Source organism: Plectropomus leopardus, chromosome 19 (assembly GCF_008729295.1).
Source record: "Plectropomus leopardus isolate mb chromosome 19, YSFRI_Pleo_2.0, whole genome shotgun sequence".
Taxonomy (NCBI): domain Eukaryota; kingdom Metazoa; phylum Chordata; class Actinopteri; order Perciformes; family Serranidae; genus Plectropomus; species Plectropomus leopardus.
This window is the reverse complement of record NC_056481.1, coordinates 17,208,044-17,223,319: the sequence shown is the minus strand read 5'-3', so window position 1 is coordinate 17,223,319 and position 15,276 is coordinate 17,208,044. Positions and strand designations below refer to the sequence as shown.

Sequence of the window (15,276 nt, the reverse complement as noted above, 5' to 3'; positions counted from 1 at the left end):
CCAACGACACGCACGACGCTCATGACGTCTGGGCGTTGCTCTCTCTGGTGCTTCTGGGTAATGAAGTTCACAGAGCAAACAGAAATAAAAAAAGGAATTGTAAAAAAAGAGAAACTGTGGCAAAAAAATGAATTTAACTATCTAACACAGACCTCAGTGCAGAATTCTCAGCCAGCGCTACCAGGAATTTGTAGCGTGGCATATATACATATACTGTGTGTGTATATATATATATATATATGTATATATATATATAGATAGATAGATAGAGAGATAGATAGAGAGATAGATAGATTTATTTCTTACCAATGGCTGGTAAAGACTGGTCTGAAGGACAGCACAAAGGCATTGATCATGGCAGCACATAACAGCAGGTTGTAAGATGCAGGCAGGCACAGCGTACATGGAGTGCCACAACCAAGTCGCTGGCATTGTGTACAGGGACATCTGTGGCTAGACGTCCCAAGCTCCAAATGGAAGAGACTTCTAAAGGTGGTGGAGAATGACAGGGCCAAGATCCTAGGGGACTTCCAGATCCAGACTGACAACTTGGTGAAGGCTAACCAACCAGACATTGTAGAGGTCAATAGAGCAGAAGAAAGAAGTAGTGATAGATGTAGCAATCCTGAGCGAAAGCAACATCAGGAAAAAGGGACAGAGGAAGCTTGAAAAATACCATGGGATTAAAGAGGAGTTAGGGAAGGTGTGAAAGGTGACGGTAGTAGTGGTAGCAGTGTTGATTGAAGCATTTGGGGCTGTCATCCCCGAACTGGGACAGTGACACCAGGAGATTCCAGAAACAACATCGGAGATCTCAGTCCAGAAGAGTGAAGTCCTAGGAACAGTTGAGACACTGTGCAGGACCCTCAAGCTCTCAGGACTCAAGTAGAGGACCCAAGCTTGAAAGAAGAAACTGCCCATTTGCTTACATTTTTGTTGACTATACTGCTTCATTCTACCCGTCAATCATATCAAGTAATATAGCGATCACCCCATACACTACTTTCTTACAATGAATTACCAACAATGCAGTATTTCTGTCATCACACATAAAAAAAAAATCAGTATAAACAAATACAATTTACATTTTTGTATGTAAATATGTCTCAAGGCTTAAATGACCACAATCACTTATTTACAATTTTACCAATTAAATGATAAGAATTACTTATTAACAATTTTACACATTCACAAAAAACAACCCAAAAAACTCTGCATACAATCTGAAAATGTGCAAAAATGCATTCAGTCTGAGTCTACATTTACAACATGTGGAAGTAATTCCACAGGATCTGGTAGGTGAATGACAAAGGACACCTGCATCGCTGCAGATGAATGGCCAGTGTCATCCTGATCCTCATGCAGGGTGTTGTCTCTGTTTACCACTGATGGACAGTGCAACAAAGAGGTTTCAGCCTGTGGGGGGGATGCTGGCTGGTCTTGCCTTCTAAAAGTCATTGAACTTTCCGGATTGGGTGAACTATCAGGCACTGCCCTCATTGTTGTGGCAGAGGATCTGTTGCGCTCCGGCGCTGTGGCAATGGAGAAAGTGTCCACTCGAGAGTTCAGGGCGGCTAGTCACTGTCCACAACATACAATTTCAGCCTCTGTCCTCCAGCTGCGTAATTTCCTCCTCAGCTCTGTTCTGACCTGTACACAGAGCAGAGGTGAGCAATTTTTTTTTTTCCGATATTTTGTAATTTACCTTTTTTGTACTTGATTTGTACCATTTTCCAGTCTGATACTTCAAAATCGAATGGAAACTGAAAATTCACCAAGGTAATATTCAAATCAATCTGACACTCTAAAAACTCAGCAAACAAAGCAACAGAGAAACAAATTTAAATATGAAAGATCCGGTTCCTGTACAAAAATGGATGACGAAAACATTAATTTTGTCTTTGCATCCTTATGTGATCTGTATGATATAAGTGGGCTTATATCCAAAATGGGGCTGTCAGGCTGTCACAAAAACTACTTTTGTTAGACAATATATTGTCCCAGAAATATTTGTGCTAAACAATAAAATTGTCCTTTTAAGGCCAATTTATGCTTTAAACTTGAGCAGAAATGGCAGAAAAATGTGTCTCAGCATAGTTTTTTTTTTTTGTCTGTTCATTTGGCTTTGCTGACATTCTTATGTAAACAAACACACATGAAACACATTGGCAATATCGTACGATAGATGGACCTGACCTTCGATAGGCTTAATCCTCCCATTATCAGGATTATAAACAATGTTTTGATATGATTTAAGCCAAATCTTACAGTTCTACACCCATGTAGATTTATCTAGATGCTGTATCTCTGATACTATCACTGTGACATATGGCTAACAAGTTGCTTTCTACGCAGGGTAAAAAAAAATGTAATGAGAATATAAAATGAAACAAACCTCTTTATTGGCATAGCAGTAGAGCACAGACACCAGAAAGCCCTGCAGAGAGGCCACAAAAAAGTTCTGTTTACCATATTTGCTATAAAAGGAACACATTAGATAATGTCTAGATGATCACATTGTCATATAGAAAGCAGTCACTCTCCGATCTAATTGGACCCACCTGAAATGAACTGAGAAAAAGGGTGAAGAAGACTTTAAAGTAGTGCAGAACACCTGTTGTCTGCTCATCCGTCGCAAAGATGAATATGACCTCATGAACCCCAAACAGAGGGATAAGGGTAAGGGTTGCCTTGGCGAGCCTAACAAGACATCAAACATAGCAATTTGTCACACCATCCACACTGTTTCTTGGTAACATTCATTGTTGTGATACTCTGTAACAGCCAGAGCCATGGCCTTAGTTTTAAGAAAAAATAGACAAAAGAGTTTAACAAAACTAATTTATCATCAGTGGAAAAATACGTCAGGACAACTTGCCGAAGTTTGTAATCAGGATATCCGCTCTGGTTGCTGGCTCGTAATTTGGAAAAGATGACCTTCAGGACCTTTATGAAGATCATAAAGTTTATCTGTTAAGAAGAAAATCAAAATATTAATTATTGTATCCCATGAAAAAAAGTCTGACTCATTCACTTCGTACACTATTTTCATAGGTCTTACTTACTATTGAAGCAAATAGAATTGGGAAACGAATGATCCACCAGTAGTTCATATTGTCATTGACAGCCCAACACCTGAGAAGAAAAGGCAGTTGTTACAGTTACTCTAGTGTCTAATCTGGACCATGGGGGGGGGCAGAGGTCTAGACATGAACTGATCTGACACATGGGGACACTACACACACCTGAGAGCACACTTACTCTTTGTTCTCTTTCAATTGCTTCATTACCACCCAGGGAACCACAAACAGAAGTGGCGATCCTATGAGAATGACGGAAAAGATGCAGGATTTAGTGATGTTTAGTGTGTGCTTTCAAAAACAAGCTTAAAGGGACAATTCAGCCCCAAATCAAAAATACATATTTTCTTTAACCTGAAGTGCTATTTATCAGTCTAAATTGTTTTGGTTTGAGATGCTGAGTGTTAGACATATCAGCTATGGAGATGTCTGCCTTCTCTGCAACATAATGTAACTAGGTGGCACTCGGCTTGTGGTACTCAAAAACATTTTAAAAACCCACCAGCAATGTCTCGTTCCAGAAATATCACTTACTTAAGATATTACACAGATCTTGTTGTGAGCAGAAAATGACTTCACTATCAGAATTTTATCCACTCCATTCGATAACATTTAGAAAGTCTAGCAGATGTGCATGAATAAATAATGTCATTCCCATTCAAGTTAGTGGAGCGCTAAATCAGAAGTAGCCAGCTGGGAGGGCAGAAATTTCTAGTGCGCCTGCCCCATGGGCCCAATGATGCGGAAGTCAATCACGAAATACAGCAGTTTGACACTGTATCCAGTTCTCTTTGTAAATCATGCTACCCATGGACGAGAGGCTCATGCTTGAGATAGCGTGAAATGTAATAATTAATGGCTGAAGAAATAGTTCCTTTATGAAACTGCTGGAAAAAATACTGTTAAGTTGTTCAAATCTATCTATCTATCTATCTATCTATCTATCTATCTATCTATCTTTTTTTTTTTGGTGTTTTGAGCACCACAAGCTGAGTGCCATCTATTGCCATAACACTGGAGAGAAGGCTGACATCTCTACATCAGATATCTACAACACTCTGCAACTCAGACTAAAACAATCTAGATTGATAACCAGCACTACAGGTAAGAGGGAAAATATGTTTTTTGTTTTGTTTTCTTTATTTTTTTTTTGAGACAAACTATCCCTTTAAGAACTAAATTACTAAATTTTGCATAGATTTGTCCATGGCATCCATCAGTAGGGGCTGTTACAGGGTCATTTCTACTATCACATGAGAAATCTCGGTAACGAGTCCCAGAAAAACTCATTAGATGCATGTTAATGTGGACACAAAGGGATGGAGCTTACCCCAGCCAAGACAGATGTAAGGTAAGTATTTGTTGCTGTCGATGAGCACTGAGGCAATAAGCACAGAATACAAATAAACTGCCTCTCCGAAGAACCAATAGTGATTGGCCAGGACACAGTACTGCATCATTACCTGTGCTACCCTACAGCCAATGGCAGCCTAGAGGAAACAGAAAATCAAAATGTACAGATTACAAAAATACATATCACAAAAAGTCAGTGTTTAAACAACAATAAATGACAACAGCAAACAATCATCAGTATATTTCAAGACCCACCTGGTTACTGAGCATGTCACTCACATCGGTCTGTTTTATGATTTCTCGTCCCCAGTGGCGTTCCAGCATGGTGTCCTTAATAATGATAGACACAGCTCGCAGGATGAAGGACAAAAAGAGGTTAGCGTGAATGTAGTTCCTGGTGCAATGGAGTTTCCTGTCAGGGGACATAAAAATACCCCAAATTTGAATTTTGTGTATAAGAGCTTTAATTATGTATTTTTATCTTGTGTCTTAGGACTTAATTTTGTTGGTGTTCTTACTTCTTGTCTGTTTTTATCTTGCAAAAGCACATCATTTGCCATTGTTTGATCACCCTTTAGTTGTTCTATTTCATCACTATGCACACTAAAGGTAAAATAGTCCAATTGGACTGCAAAACTGAGAAATGCTGGTTCCATTCAACATTTGTTTACATAAAACAACCCTCTGTGCCCGCATTTCTGATTAATTGCTCGGATTGCAGGAGATCTTGATTATTGTTGAGTATGTCGCTGACTGCTTTCTGATTGTCTATTTGCATTTCAAAGCATTTCTTACAGCATTAGTCAGTGAGGAGGAACTGAGGAAAGAGGTCACACAGACTCACAGTGGGTTTCACTGTTGTTTGAGCAGCTTGATTAGGCTGACAAATCTATTGGACAGCTTACCTAAAGCTCAGAAGAATGATGAGAGCAGTGACGAGTGTGAAGAGGGACAAGGAATAGCCGACAGTGTACAACATCCTGAAGCTCACCATCAGCTCTTTGAACCAAAGCTGTGAAGGCAAATAACACCCGTCACTGTTTGAAAGTAAGACTTCAAAAACTGCTGATAAGACCTCAAATTGAAGACTTAAAAAAAAAAAAAGCAGGAGGTAAATCTTTCCACTGCAACTATTAGTAATGAACCTCTGAGACTCATTTTGTATTTTTTTACAGGGTGTGAGTTTAATACATGAATGAAAGACATGACTGTTGCCTGAAAAAATTCTCATGGGAGATAGAGTGAGAGAGGTATGAGCTGATAAACCCACCAGACCTCTCCTCTGTTACCATACTCGCAATCTAGCAGGCATGAAACCTTGAATGCCAAGTAGTTGTTTTTTCCGTAAAATGCTGATGACGCCAATGTGATGGTATTTTGTATGCATGGGCATTCACTGTACACAAGCAGCTGAAACTTTTTAGTGACATGTCATTGTTTTTAAGTCTTACTGCCACCAAATATTATGTTACGGGTACATTTAAAATGTTCTTACTTTCGATGCATAGACTGTTAAAATAATGAACCGAGCTAACACAACATCACTCATTGGTTTGTGGACTCCTGTTTTGAAGCCTGAAGATTGGCATTTCAAATGTCACCATCTTGGTTTTTTAGCGACCATAGTGACCATACTTGGAGTAGCAAGGGGTGGATCTGACTGAGAAGCAGAGGATATTTTCAGCAGACAGCCTGTCACTCAAAGCAGCCCGCACTTAATTATGCGTAACATTGGGCCTTAAAAAATATAAATGGGTGAGTTATATAAAAATTCACCCCCGTACAGTTGTCATGAATGGGAAAAGAGACCAAAGGGTTTTTTGTACCAGTTTTTAAAACTTGTACCAGTTTTTTATTTGTGCTGTGAATTTTGGCATTTTGACAGAGGGGGATTGATTGGAGCCTGCTTCCAGTGGTCATTAGAGGAACTGCAGTTTTTTGCGCTTCCTTGTTGGCTTCATTTTTGTGCCACTAAGGTTGGCGCTTGGTTCCACACGTCTCCTGAGTCACTACCAGGAAGGCAGTGTCTCTCATGTGGGACAGTTTGTATTTTAGTGGCCAATATTGTGAAGTATAGACTGGTTAAACATGTCAACAATCAGTGTTTCCTTACTCCCTTGTTACTGGTTGAGGCTGCGACTTTGTCAGTTAAAGTTCACCAAAGTTGAACACCGCCTGATGCAAGGATGTGAAATTGCTTTGAGAAGTGAATGTTTTATTCACCCCTCTGCTCGCATCGGATGAAAGGGAACAGGTGGTAAATATTAGGCAATATTAATTTTGCTCATGTGAGACCATGCCCTAAAACTGCAACTTCTCCAACCAAATGGGTCCAACAAAATGAATAGGAGTGCCAGAGAGATGTGTAAGATGTGTAACACAGTGTTTATATGCCCCCATGACCCTGAGATGGAGACTAATTAGGCATCATATTAAAAACACCTGTCTTTGTTTTTTATGGCCATTAAGGGCAGCATTAAGGGCAGTCAACAAAGTAATGACATATTACCACCTTCTGAGTTGATATAGCTCATATCAGCAAACAGTTGCCTAATTACACATCCAACAGGTATTACTTATTATTATGGTGCCTATTTAACCATTGGTGCATTGTCTTTACTTAGTGGCTATTTTTAAATGATCTTTTTATTTATTAATGTATATTGTGCAACACAGGAATATTGCAATTTCAGAGAATGACTGTACATAAGATGACAAATAAAGTTCTTCTGCTTATTAGCTGTGTATCTAGCCATCTAGTAAATGTAAGCCCAGTATCCTTTCTCTTTTAACTTATTTTTTGAAATTAGTTTTACTGTCACTGACATGCTTTTAATGGATATTTTACTCATATACATTACACATTTGTTATGTGTTTTATGTGAATCTGTGTACTTGGGATTTTAGTAATGTTTATATCTACAACGAACTATGTAAAACAGCTATAAAAATATATTACAGTAATACATACGACCAAACCAAATCAAACTATCTTCCTCAATAAAGAATATGTGTACTGTAATTGAGCAACAGAAAGTGTTTACAACTGCAATAAATTAATCCCCGAGCTGAAGACATTTTGGCCAGCATACCTCTTGAGATGTAACCTCTTTCTCCTCCTCACACTCGGTCATGTCCCTCCACACTTGTCCGTTGTGTCCTCTCACCCAGAGGCCGTCAGAGCCACACAGGCGACGCACAACACCCTGAGACACTGGTGGAGAAACAGCCAGTTCTTCAGTCTCAGCCCACTTACTGCTAATAAGTGACTTCAGGGGATTGATGTCAATCACAGCTTACACTGGGCACAGGACAGGACAGGTTATCATTCTAACATAAAGGTAATAGAAAAACAAAGATATATACTGCTCACAATAAACACATACAAACATAAAATAAACAAATTGGGTTTCATAAATGTTTATGATATAAAACTAGAAATACAGCCATGTGGTTGATTGCTTCCACGCACCATTCAACTCGCACTTACAGTTACATCCATGTGTATGAACACATGGATGCATCACAAACTTTTCCTCCAGCAGCACACAAGATTTATACAATTAGCATAGTGGTCACCCAAGGTTAGTGTTACCAATTCAGTATCTGACCAAATGTCTTCCCTTCTGCTCCTGTCTTATGACGTTGAGTAATGGCCAGAAAAGTGTTTTTGCAGAACATTATGATGTCACAGGTGACCTTTGACCTTTCAGATATAAAATGTCAGAACCTTATCATTATATCCTATTAAACATTTCTGTGACATTTGAGCATATAAATTCTCTAGTTATGGCCAACAACATGTTATATGAGGTCACCATGACCTTTGACCTTCAATACCAGATTCTGATCAGTTCATTATAGGGTCCAAGTGGACACTTATGCCCAATTTTTGGAAAATTTCCTTGAGCTGTTCTTGAAATATCGCTTTAACAAGAATGAGAAAAATGCACAGTTACCAGGACCCTGACCCCAATATCTAATCAGTTCATCCTTGAGCCCAATTGGACATTTGTGCCAAATTTGAAGAAATTCCCTGAAGGTGTTATTGAGATATCGCATTCAGAGGAATTGTTCATATTTACGTACGTATGGATGGACGGACAGACAACCCGAAAACATAATGCCTCCGGTCTCGGCTATCACTGATACCACTTTATGTCAGTACAGTAAGGACGTTAAAGCCCATAGCTGCTTAGCTTAGCTCAGCACAAAGACTGTAAACAGGGGAAACAGCTACCTGGCATGTTGTTTTTTTACACATATTTCTTAGAATTATTTAACAAACAAGACATGAGTTTCTAATTAGTTAGCTTTAGAGGTGCTGGTAGGTGGATTTTGTTAGCTTCAGACAGTCAGGCTAGCAGCTCTCTGGGTTTTTTAGTCTTTGTTATAAGCTAATTTAACTGTTGGCTGTAGCTTCTTATTGAATAGATAGATGTAAGAGAGGCTCTACACTAACTCTCAGCAATAAAATGAATAAGCATACTTGCCAAAATGTTTGTCGTGTTGTATTGTGTGGTGTTGGCCCCTACACATTGTTTGCTTTAGGCAGGGTCATCCCTACGTTCCCAGGGTCACATGTCTCTTGATATAACATTGAAAGAGACTGGTAAAGGTTCATAGCTTCACAGTTTGAATTGCAAAAGAGCAAAGGGATATGGATGTTTCCAAAATCTAGAAAAAATGTCCTGTGCCCCACAAATTTGAGGGCATAGGTCTTAACATCAGGAGGCTATGAGCCGATGGGTGATTTCAACATATTGACCCCGGGAAATTACGATGAATATTGGAACTATGGGAAAAACGTAGCTTAGAACATGGAACCCTTTGAAAGGTCTGATCAGTGAGTCATGAGGATATTGAGTAGAGGAACATATATGCCCTTGCGAACATAGATACGCTCCTCGGCTACACTCACATTCTTAGTGTTCTTAACTTTTAGAAGTATCACTAAAATTTTGACTTACCTTTGTCATACCATGGCAGGTAGAAAGGGCATGAGATGTTGACCAAAGAGCCGGCAGGAGTATCTGGCCAGCAGGCATATCTGTCAAATGTCCGGTTACAGAACAAGCCAGCTAGAAACACAAACAATAAGAAACTGAAAAGATATGTGTCTTAACCATAAAAACTAAAAACATCATCATCATTTCAGTGCTAATTTACTAAAGCAAAATTTGACATTTTCCTTGTTCTCTCTCCTCCCCCTTTCCACCATTTTCCATATTTCCTTTTGCATGATTATGAATGAAGTATTAAATGAATCAAGTTTATCCATACCTTGAGGGAGCGGCTCACTTTCTATCATTTCGACACAGTCCTCTTTGTACTGGACCCATTTTAGATAAGTCTCCTCTAAGACTTTCCCACTGGCCATCCCACACTGTAAGGACAAAGGGCAAAGAAAGTCTACTCTAGGACTTTTACAACCTTTTATTTCCAACACGTTTTGAAGTTCTTTTTAAAGAGAAAAACTGCAGTTTTTAAAAGTCGCCCTTGTCAAAAGAGTCGCTCAAAAGAAAAAATGATTGATATTGATTTTTTTCTTTCGAAAACTTACCTTTGATAGTTTGAGGAACAGCAGACAGACCATAGCCATTATCTTTTGTGTCCTGTCCATCACTGCAGACCTGTTCTTTATCATCGGAAAGACTAGAAGGAGGAAGACGAACAGAACCGTTTCAGCAGCTGCAACAGTTGAGGACAGTAAATGCTGGCAAAATTTGCACAATCCAACAGACTTTAGAGAGCAGGTATTTGTCCTTGAATTGATCTGCATTAACCATTAAAAGGGAACACTACCTAAAAAATGAATTCCAATTTGTATTTTCCATTGCCTAGAAAAAATTTAAAACAACATTTGTGAACATAAGCTACTCCCTCTCAAATCCAGAACCGGAGACGTATGTCTCAAACTTGCATTGTCATAGGATATAAAGTCTGGAGCTGCTCCATGGACAATGAACAGGAACCTGATTTTACAGAACGTTTGTTTTCTTTTTATACCCAAATGAGCTTTATTGTATTATTGTGTTCTCACTTCAGAAAGAGAAATCATACCCATATATCATCATCAATCATTCTGTGCAGTGAAGCTCAAACAACCAAACAAGCCACATTTTTGAGTGGAGAGGGACTTTTACCAGAAAATACCATGTCTACAAATTTAAATATGCAAATTCAAAAACATTGTTTTTGTCACAAATTTATAATATCAGCCACAATGACACAATACTCTTCAAACAATAAAAGGTCAAGTTTTTTCCAGAATAAACACACACTCAAAACCAGTAAGTATGTAGCACAGAACTGGAATGTGGCTATCACTTGAACACATCAGGACTGTCTTATTTTTTATGCAACCACAACATTCTGCCATCCAAAAAATCATGCTATATTACCCTCATCTTCATTATGACAGACTTGTTTCACAGGCTACTTGCCTTGGATGTACATTTAAATTACAGGATGTAGAATGTAATGGCTCTGATGTCTGTGGTTAAAAATCAGTGGGGGAGTTGGGGTTTTGCCAATTCCTTTTTAACCTAACACCCCCTTAAGTTATAAATAACGTGTTATTCTGACAGTAATTGGCATAAGACAGACACTCATCCTTTAAATCACATATGACGTATATGTTATAGTGACTCATTGGATTCTTAATTTGCACAGTACGTCCACATTGGCATTGATCCCTCCCACAGCAGCTGTCTGGTGGGGGCAGATAATGATGCCAGCACAACCCAGTCACCAGAATAAATGTTACCGTCATACGTTTCTGCAAACCACAAATTTATAACATTTGTAAGCTTCAGTAGATATGTTATGTTGGTTTCCGTTTCAAAATTCTGTTGTAAGAATGCTATGGTTAATGTGTACAAAACATAATTCTTGAGCTTAAAGATATGCAGGATTTTCAAAAAAAAGAAAGAAAATGTAAAGACTCATACAGAAGTAATCTCTCTGAATCAACACTTATGACCCACTAGACGTGTGTGAGTATGTTCTGGTGTATTTATCTGCAGTCTCAACCATGCGCCTCTATTTTCTTATTTTCTTTATGTTTCGTTTATGGGTGTGTACACACAATGCTCAGGTGAGGTCAGAGCTTTATAAAAAAAAAGCAGCAACCAGGTACCAGACCGTCATCAGCAGGCATCAGCGAGACACAGCGCCGAAAAACACAAACACAGCAAACCGAAACTCCAACTCCAATTTAAACAAAATTTAATCTGGGGTTGGCTTTTACTGTCACTTTTGTCTGTGAAGATGTTTACAAACAGAAACAAATAATCCTACACAGTATAACTTTAAAATACCCGCTTTTGTGCACTGTAAAAAAAACCAAATTTTTAACTTTGATAAAGGCGTCTTTGCTGTATTAAAACTTTAAGTTGACTGAATTTTAGAAGACAAGTTGAGGTGATTCAATTTGTGTTTTCAAATTTAGTTAATCTAAAAATTTCAGGCAGCCCAGACGCTGTCATTTTTAAGGTAAACCAAATAGTGTCTTTTTGCAGTGTTTGTTGCGCTTGGACTCGGCTGCTGTCTGCTTGGCAGTTGTTCGCAGATGCCTGATAGAGCCGCACGCCATCCACCATCCGCTCCACCTCATGATAATTAGATAATTAACCCAGAATAATAATTAACTAATTAACTCACTTACATTTCATCCAAACTATGTCCCTTTAGAAACGCTGATATGATGCATACGAAGAATACAAATGCGACATATCTGTGATTTCGCAGAAATGTACACTACCAACATTGTATTCTGTTGGCCGGAGCTAAAACTGTTTAAAATTTGCATATGCAGGTATATAAGTAAAATAAAAAAAAAAACAACAACATAAAATTTATAATCATCTTTTGAATTCTGGTAGAGGAGGTGATTACACTAAAACCCTTATCAAATCTAATCTTGTTTTTGTTTCAATTTCTGTCAATTAAATTTTTTTTCATTGTGTCCTATTTGTCAAAAAAAAAAAAGACGTTGCTTTGATAAATATTAGAGGTTGGTAGTCTGGCCTGTGGCCCTGCTAATGGAACTGCATTAATTGGCAAAGCGAGATCAGCGGGCCCCAAGTGCCCGTCATCTGTGGGGGTCCCACCTCAGGCTCAGCGGGGCCTGCCACTGTGTGCCAACAGACTGCCAAAGCACTGATTTGATTTCTCCCCCCTGGTAGGTGACTATTGACACTCATCGCCCGTAGTGCTCTAAGAATGAGACCACATTGCTTCAGTTTATTAATAGGTCCATGTGCCCCATCTGGAGCTTCCACACTCTGGCTGATATGATGACAGGAAGCGGAATGTGACTCATTGTAGTGAAAAAAAAAACAAAAAAGTTTGAGTGGCTATTAACATCATCACATCATTACCTAGAGCCAGTGGAGTTGTTCCATAAAACCAGGGCTTGACACAAGCTTCTTTCCCACAATCTTTGGCAAACAGAAATTTCACACATGAATGTAAAGAGAGGGATATCCTCACTTTTAGCCCAGAGCCAACTCATCTCCACCCCAGATCAGGTTCATCCTCAGCTGATGAGGGTTGTCAAAAAAAACTTTGACACTACAGGTGTGACTTAGCGTTGACTGTTCTGAAGATGTCCAAACCTGCAGGAGTCTTATGCGAGACTGCTTAAACCTGGGCTGACTAAAACTATTACAGTAATGCGATTCATAGCTATTACAGGACTATTTGCTTCTCAACTCTGTGACGTCTGTGACGACATATTTCTTTTTCGAGATCATAGGGCCCTGTTTAGAGCCTATGTTCAGAAAATTGCATGTCGCATTCACACACTGGTGGATGAGGCTACAAAATGCCACCTGCTACTCAGTGTGAGCATTCACACTCACTCACATCCTGATGGCAATCAATCAATCGGGTTCAGACATGCTAGACATGTTGGAGGAGTTGAGGATTGACTACGGCTCTGCCTCTTTAGCCACAATTGGTCCATGAGGGGTGGGGGTGCCTTAAAGCATTTCTCAACAAAAATCTCAGATCAGAGGTTCTCAAATTTTTGAGTAGTATTGCGCTGTGAAAGTAGTTATAACCTGGCATGTTATATCACACCCTTTATATGTGTCTCCCTCCTTTACCTTTGCCCCTTTGCTGTTGTTGGTGCGGGGCTCAAGTCACATACATGACAACCGATGGAGGATTTTGTTGTTTATCTCTTTTGTCAGGTATGTTGTCTATGTTTGATGTATTACATGTATCCCTTTTTTGTCCTTTTGCTGTTGTTCTCCATGGAGGAGAGGACCGAGTTACATAGATGACAAATGATGGAGGATTTTGTTATTTACCTCTTTTATTAGAATAAACTGATATCACCTCCAAAGGTACACTGTAAAATCTGATTTTGTTTTTAGTTGATTAGTTGTTTTAGTTGATTTTACTTAAATAAATAAATAATTACTTAAATGTAACCACTCATGTTATGTTCACCGTATACAGCTATTTGTAAGGTTTACTTAAAATGTTGTTGTATTTACTTCATTTTGTGAAATTAAACTTCAACTTAAAAATGACAAGTGAAAATAACTTCTTTTTTCTAAGTGATAGCAGATTAATCAGTCTAAGTTTGCCTGACTTCACTGAACAGTTGTGTTTACTCAGTACTATTTTGGAAACTGATTGTGCTTGATAAGCACTATAAGCACAAAGACTGATTAGTTTGCAGGATTATTTTCATTTTAACAAAATGTGATTCACAATGTCTTAAGACAAGATCTGTGGTTGTGGAAACAAACAAAATTATACAATCAAAGCAAATCCACTTTTAAGCCTTACAAAACAATCTTTTAAAAAACTAGAACTATTCAAACTAATTCTTTCTCTTTGACTTTACTTAATATTTCAACAGGACCTCATGTCATATAGTTTTATCACAAATACCAATACTCAACGGAGCTTCAGCAAACTTGCAAAATATATAAAACTTCAGCTAAGTCTGACTAACTTAGCTCACTTAAAAACTTAAGCTGCTATTACTTACACAGAACGACCAAATTCACTCTTCATTTTTAAGTAGCAGCAACTACACGAAATTAAGTATATACAACTAAAATAAAAGTAGGCTTAACAATTAAATATGAAATATACATAAATCAAAACTAATAGCTATATTTGTTTACCTTTATCAAGGCAATCAGTTTGCTAGATTTTTAAAAGTAAGATCTGAATATAAGTTTACAGTGTATCCTGGTATGGGCCTCCTCATCAAAACATAACACTAGACACTTATGAGTGCGATTTTAGGGAGTCGGCATATGATTGAGGGCCGCACAGGAAATGACTTTTATTTATGAAGATTATACCATGACATTTTATAGACTTTTTTCATGACATACTATACTTTGACTTATGTCATATAACACTCATATTACAGTCTAGTCTTCCACTTTTTGATACATTTAAAGCAAAGCCTACTCACAGCAGTAGAGCAAAGGTTTCTCTTGGGTTCAGGCAGAACCAAACTACACACAGAACTGCAGTAAACTCTCTCTCTGGAAATACTAGTAGTGATAATGGCAATTTGAGCAAATTTACTCATGAGTTTTTTTTTCTCCTCATGATAATTTTTGGACAGTGTTTATTGCCTGTTGTAGCATGGGACATTTTTCTCTCTCTCTCTCTCGGAATCTAGTACGACTTACCTCAGTACGACTTTCAGAAGTACGATATATATATATATATATATATATATATATATATATATATATATACATATATAGTCATCAAGCTGGCAAACGATGAAGACAAAGAAAACAACAATGTTGAGCAGAACAACAACATCCTGGTAGATCACCTGTAGCTGCCACAAGCA

The 15,276-nt window shown here is 38.3% G+C and overlaps 1 protein-coding gene across 1 annotated transcript; it reads right to left on the bottom strand.

Moving 5' to 3' along the window:
* Window positions 1–1,578: 1,578 nt before the first annotated feature.
* LOC121959308 (glucagon receptor-like) lies at window positions 1,579–10,056 on the bottom strand. Its single transcript, XM_042508555.1, has 13 exons — window positions 9,997–10,056; window positions 9,717–9,819; window positions 9,404–9,514; window positions 7,526–7,647; window positions 5,339–5,445; window positions 4,689–4,845; window positions 4,411–4,570; window positions 3,262–3,322; window positions 3,066–3,135; window positions 2,879–2,970; window positions 2,562–2,700; window positions 2,396–2,437; window positions 1,579–1,650 (listed from the first exon to the last, which is right to left on the bottom strand). The coding sequence occupies exons 1-13, from the start codon at window positions 10,054–10,056 to the stop codon at window positions 1,579–1,581; spliced, it is 1,296 nt and encodes a 431-aa protein (XP_042364489.1).
* Window positions 10,057–15,276: the final 5,220 nt, after the last annotated feature.

Bases quoted from the DNA above. Each gene is read 5' to 3' on its own strand.
- LOC121959308 (XM_042508555.1), bottom strand. From the start codon at position 10,056: ATGGACAGGACACAAAAGATAATGGCTATGGTCTGTCTGCTGTTCCTC. The intron at 9,820-9,996 runs GTAAGTTTTCGA...TTGTCCTTACAG, and splicing joins TGTTCCTCAAACTATCAAAG to TGTGGGATGGCCAGTGGGAA. The intron at 4,846-5,338 runs GTAAGCTGTCCA...GTCCCCTGACAG, and splicing joins ATCATTCTTCTGAGCTTTAG to GAAACTCCATTGCACCAGGA.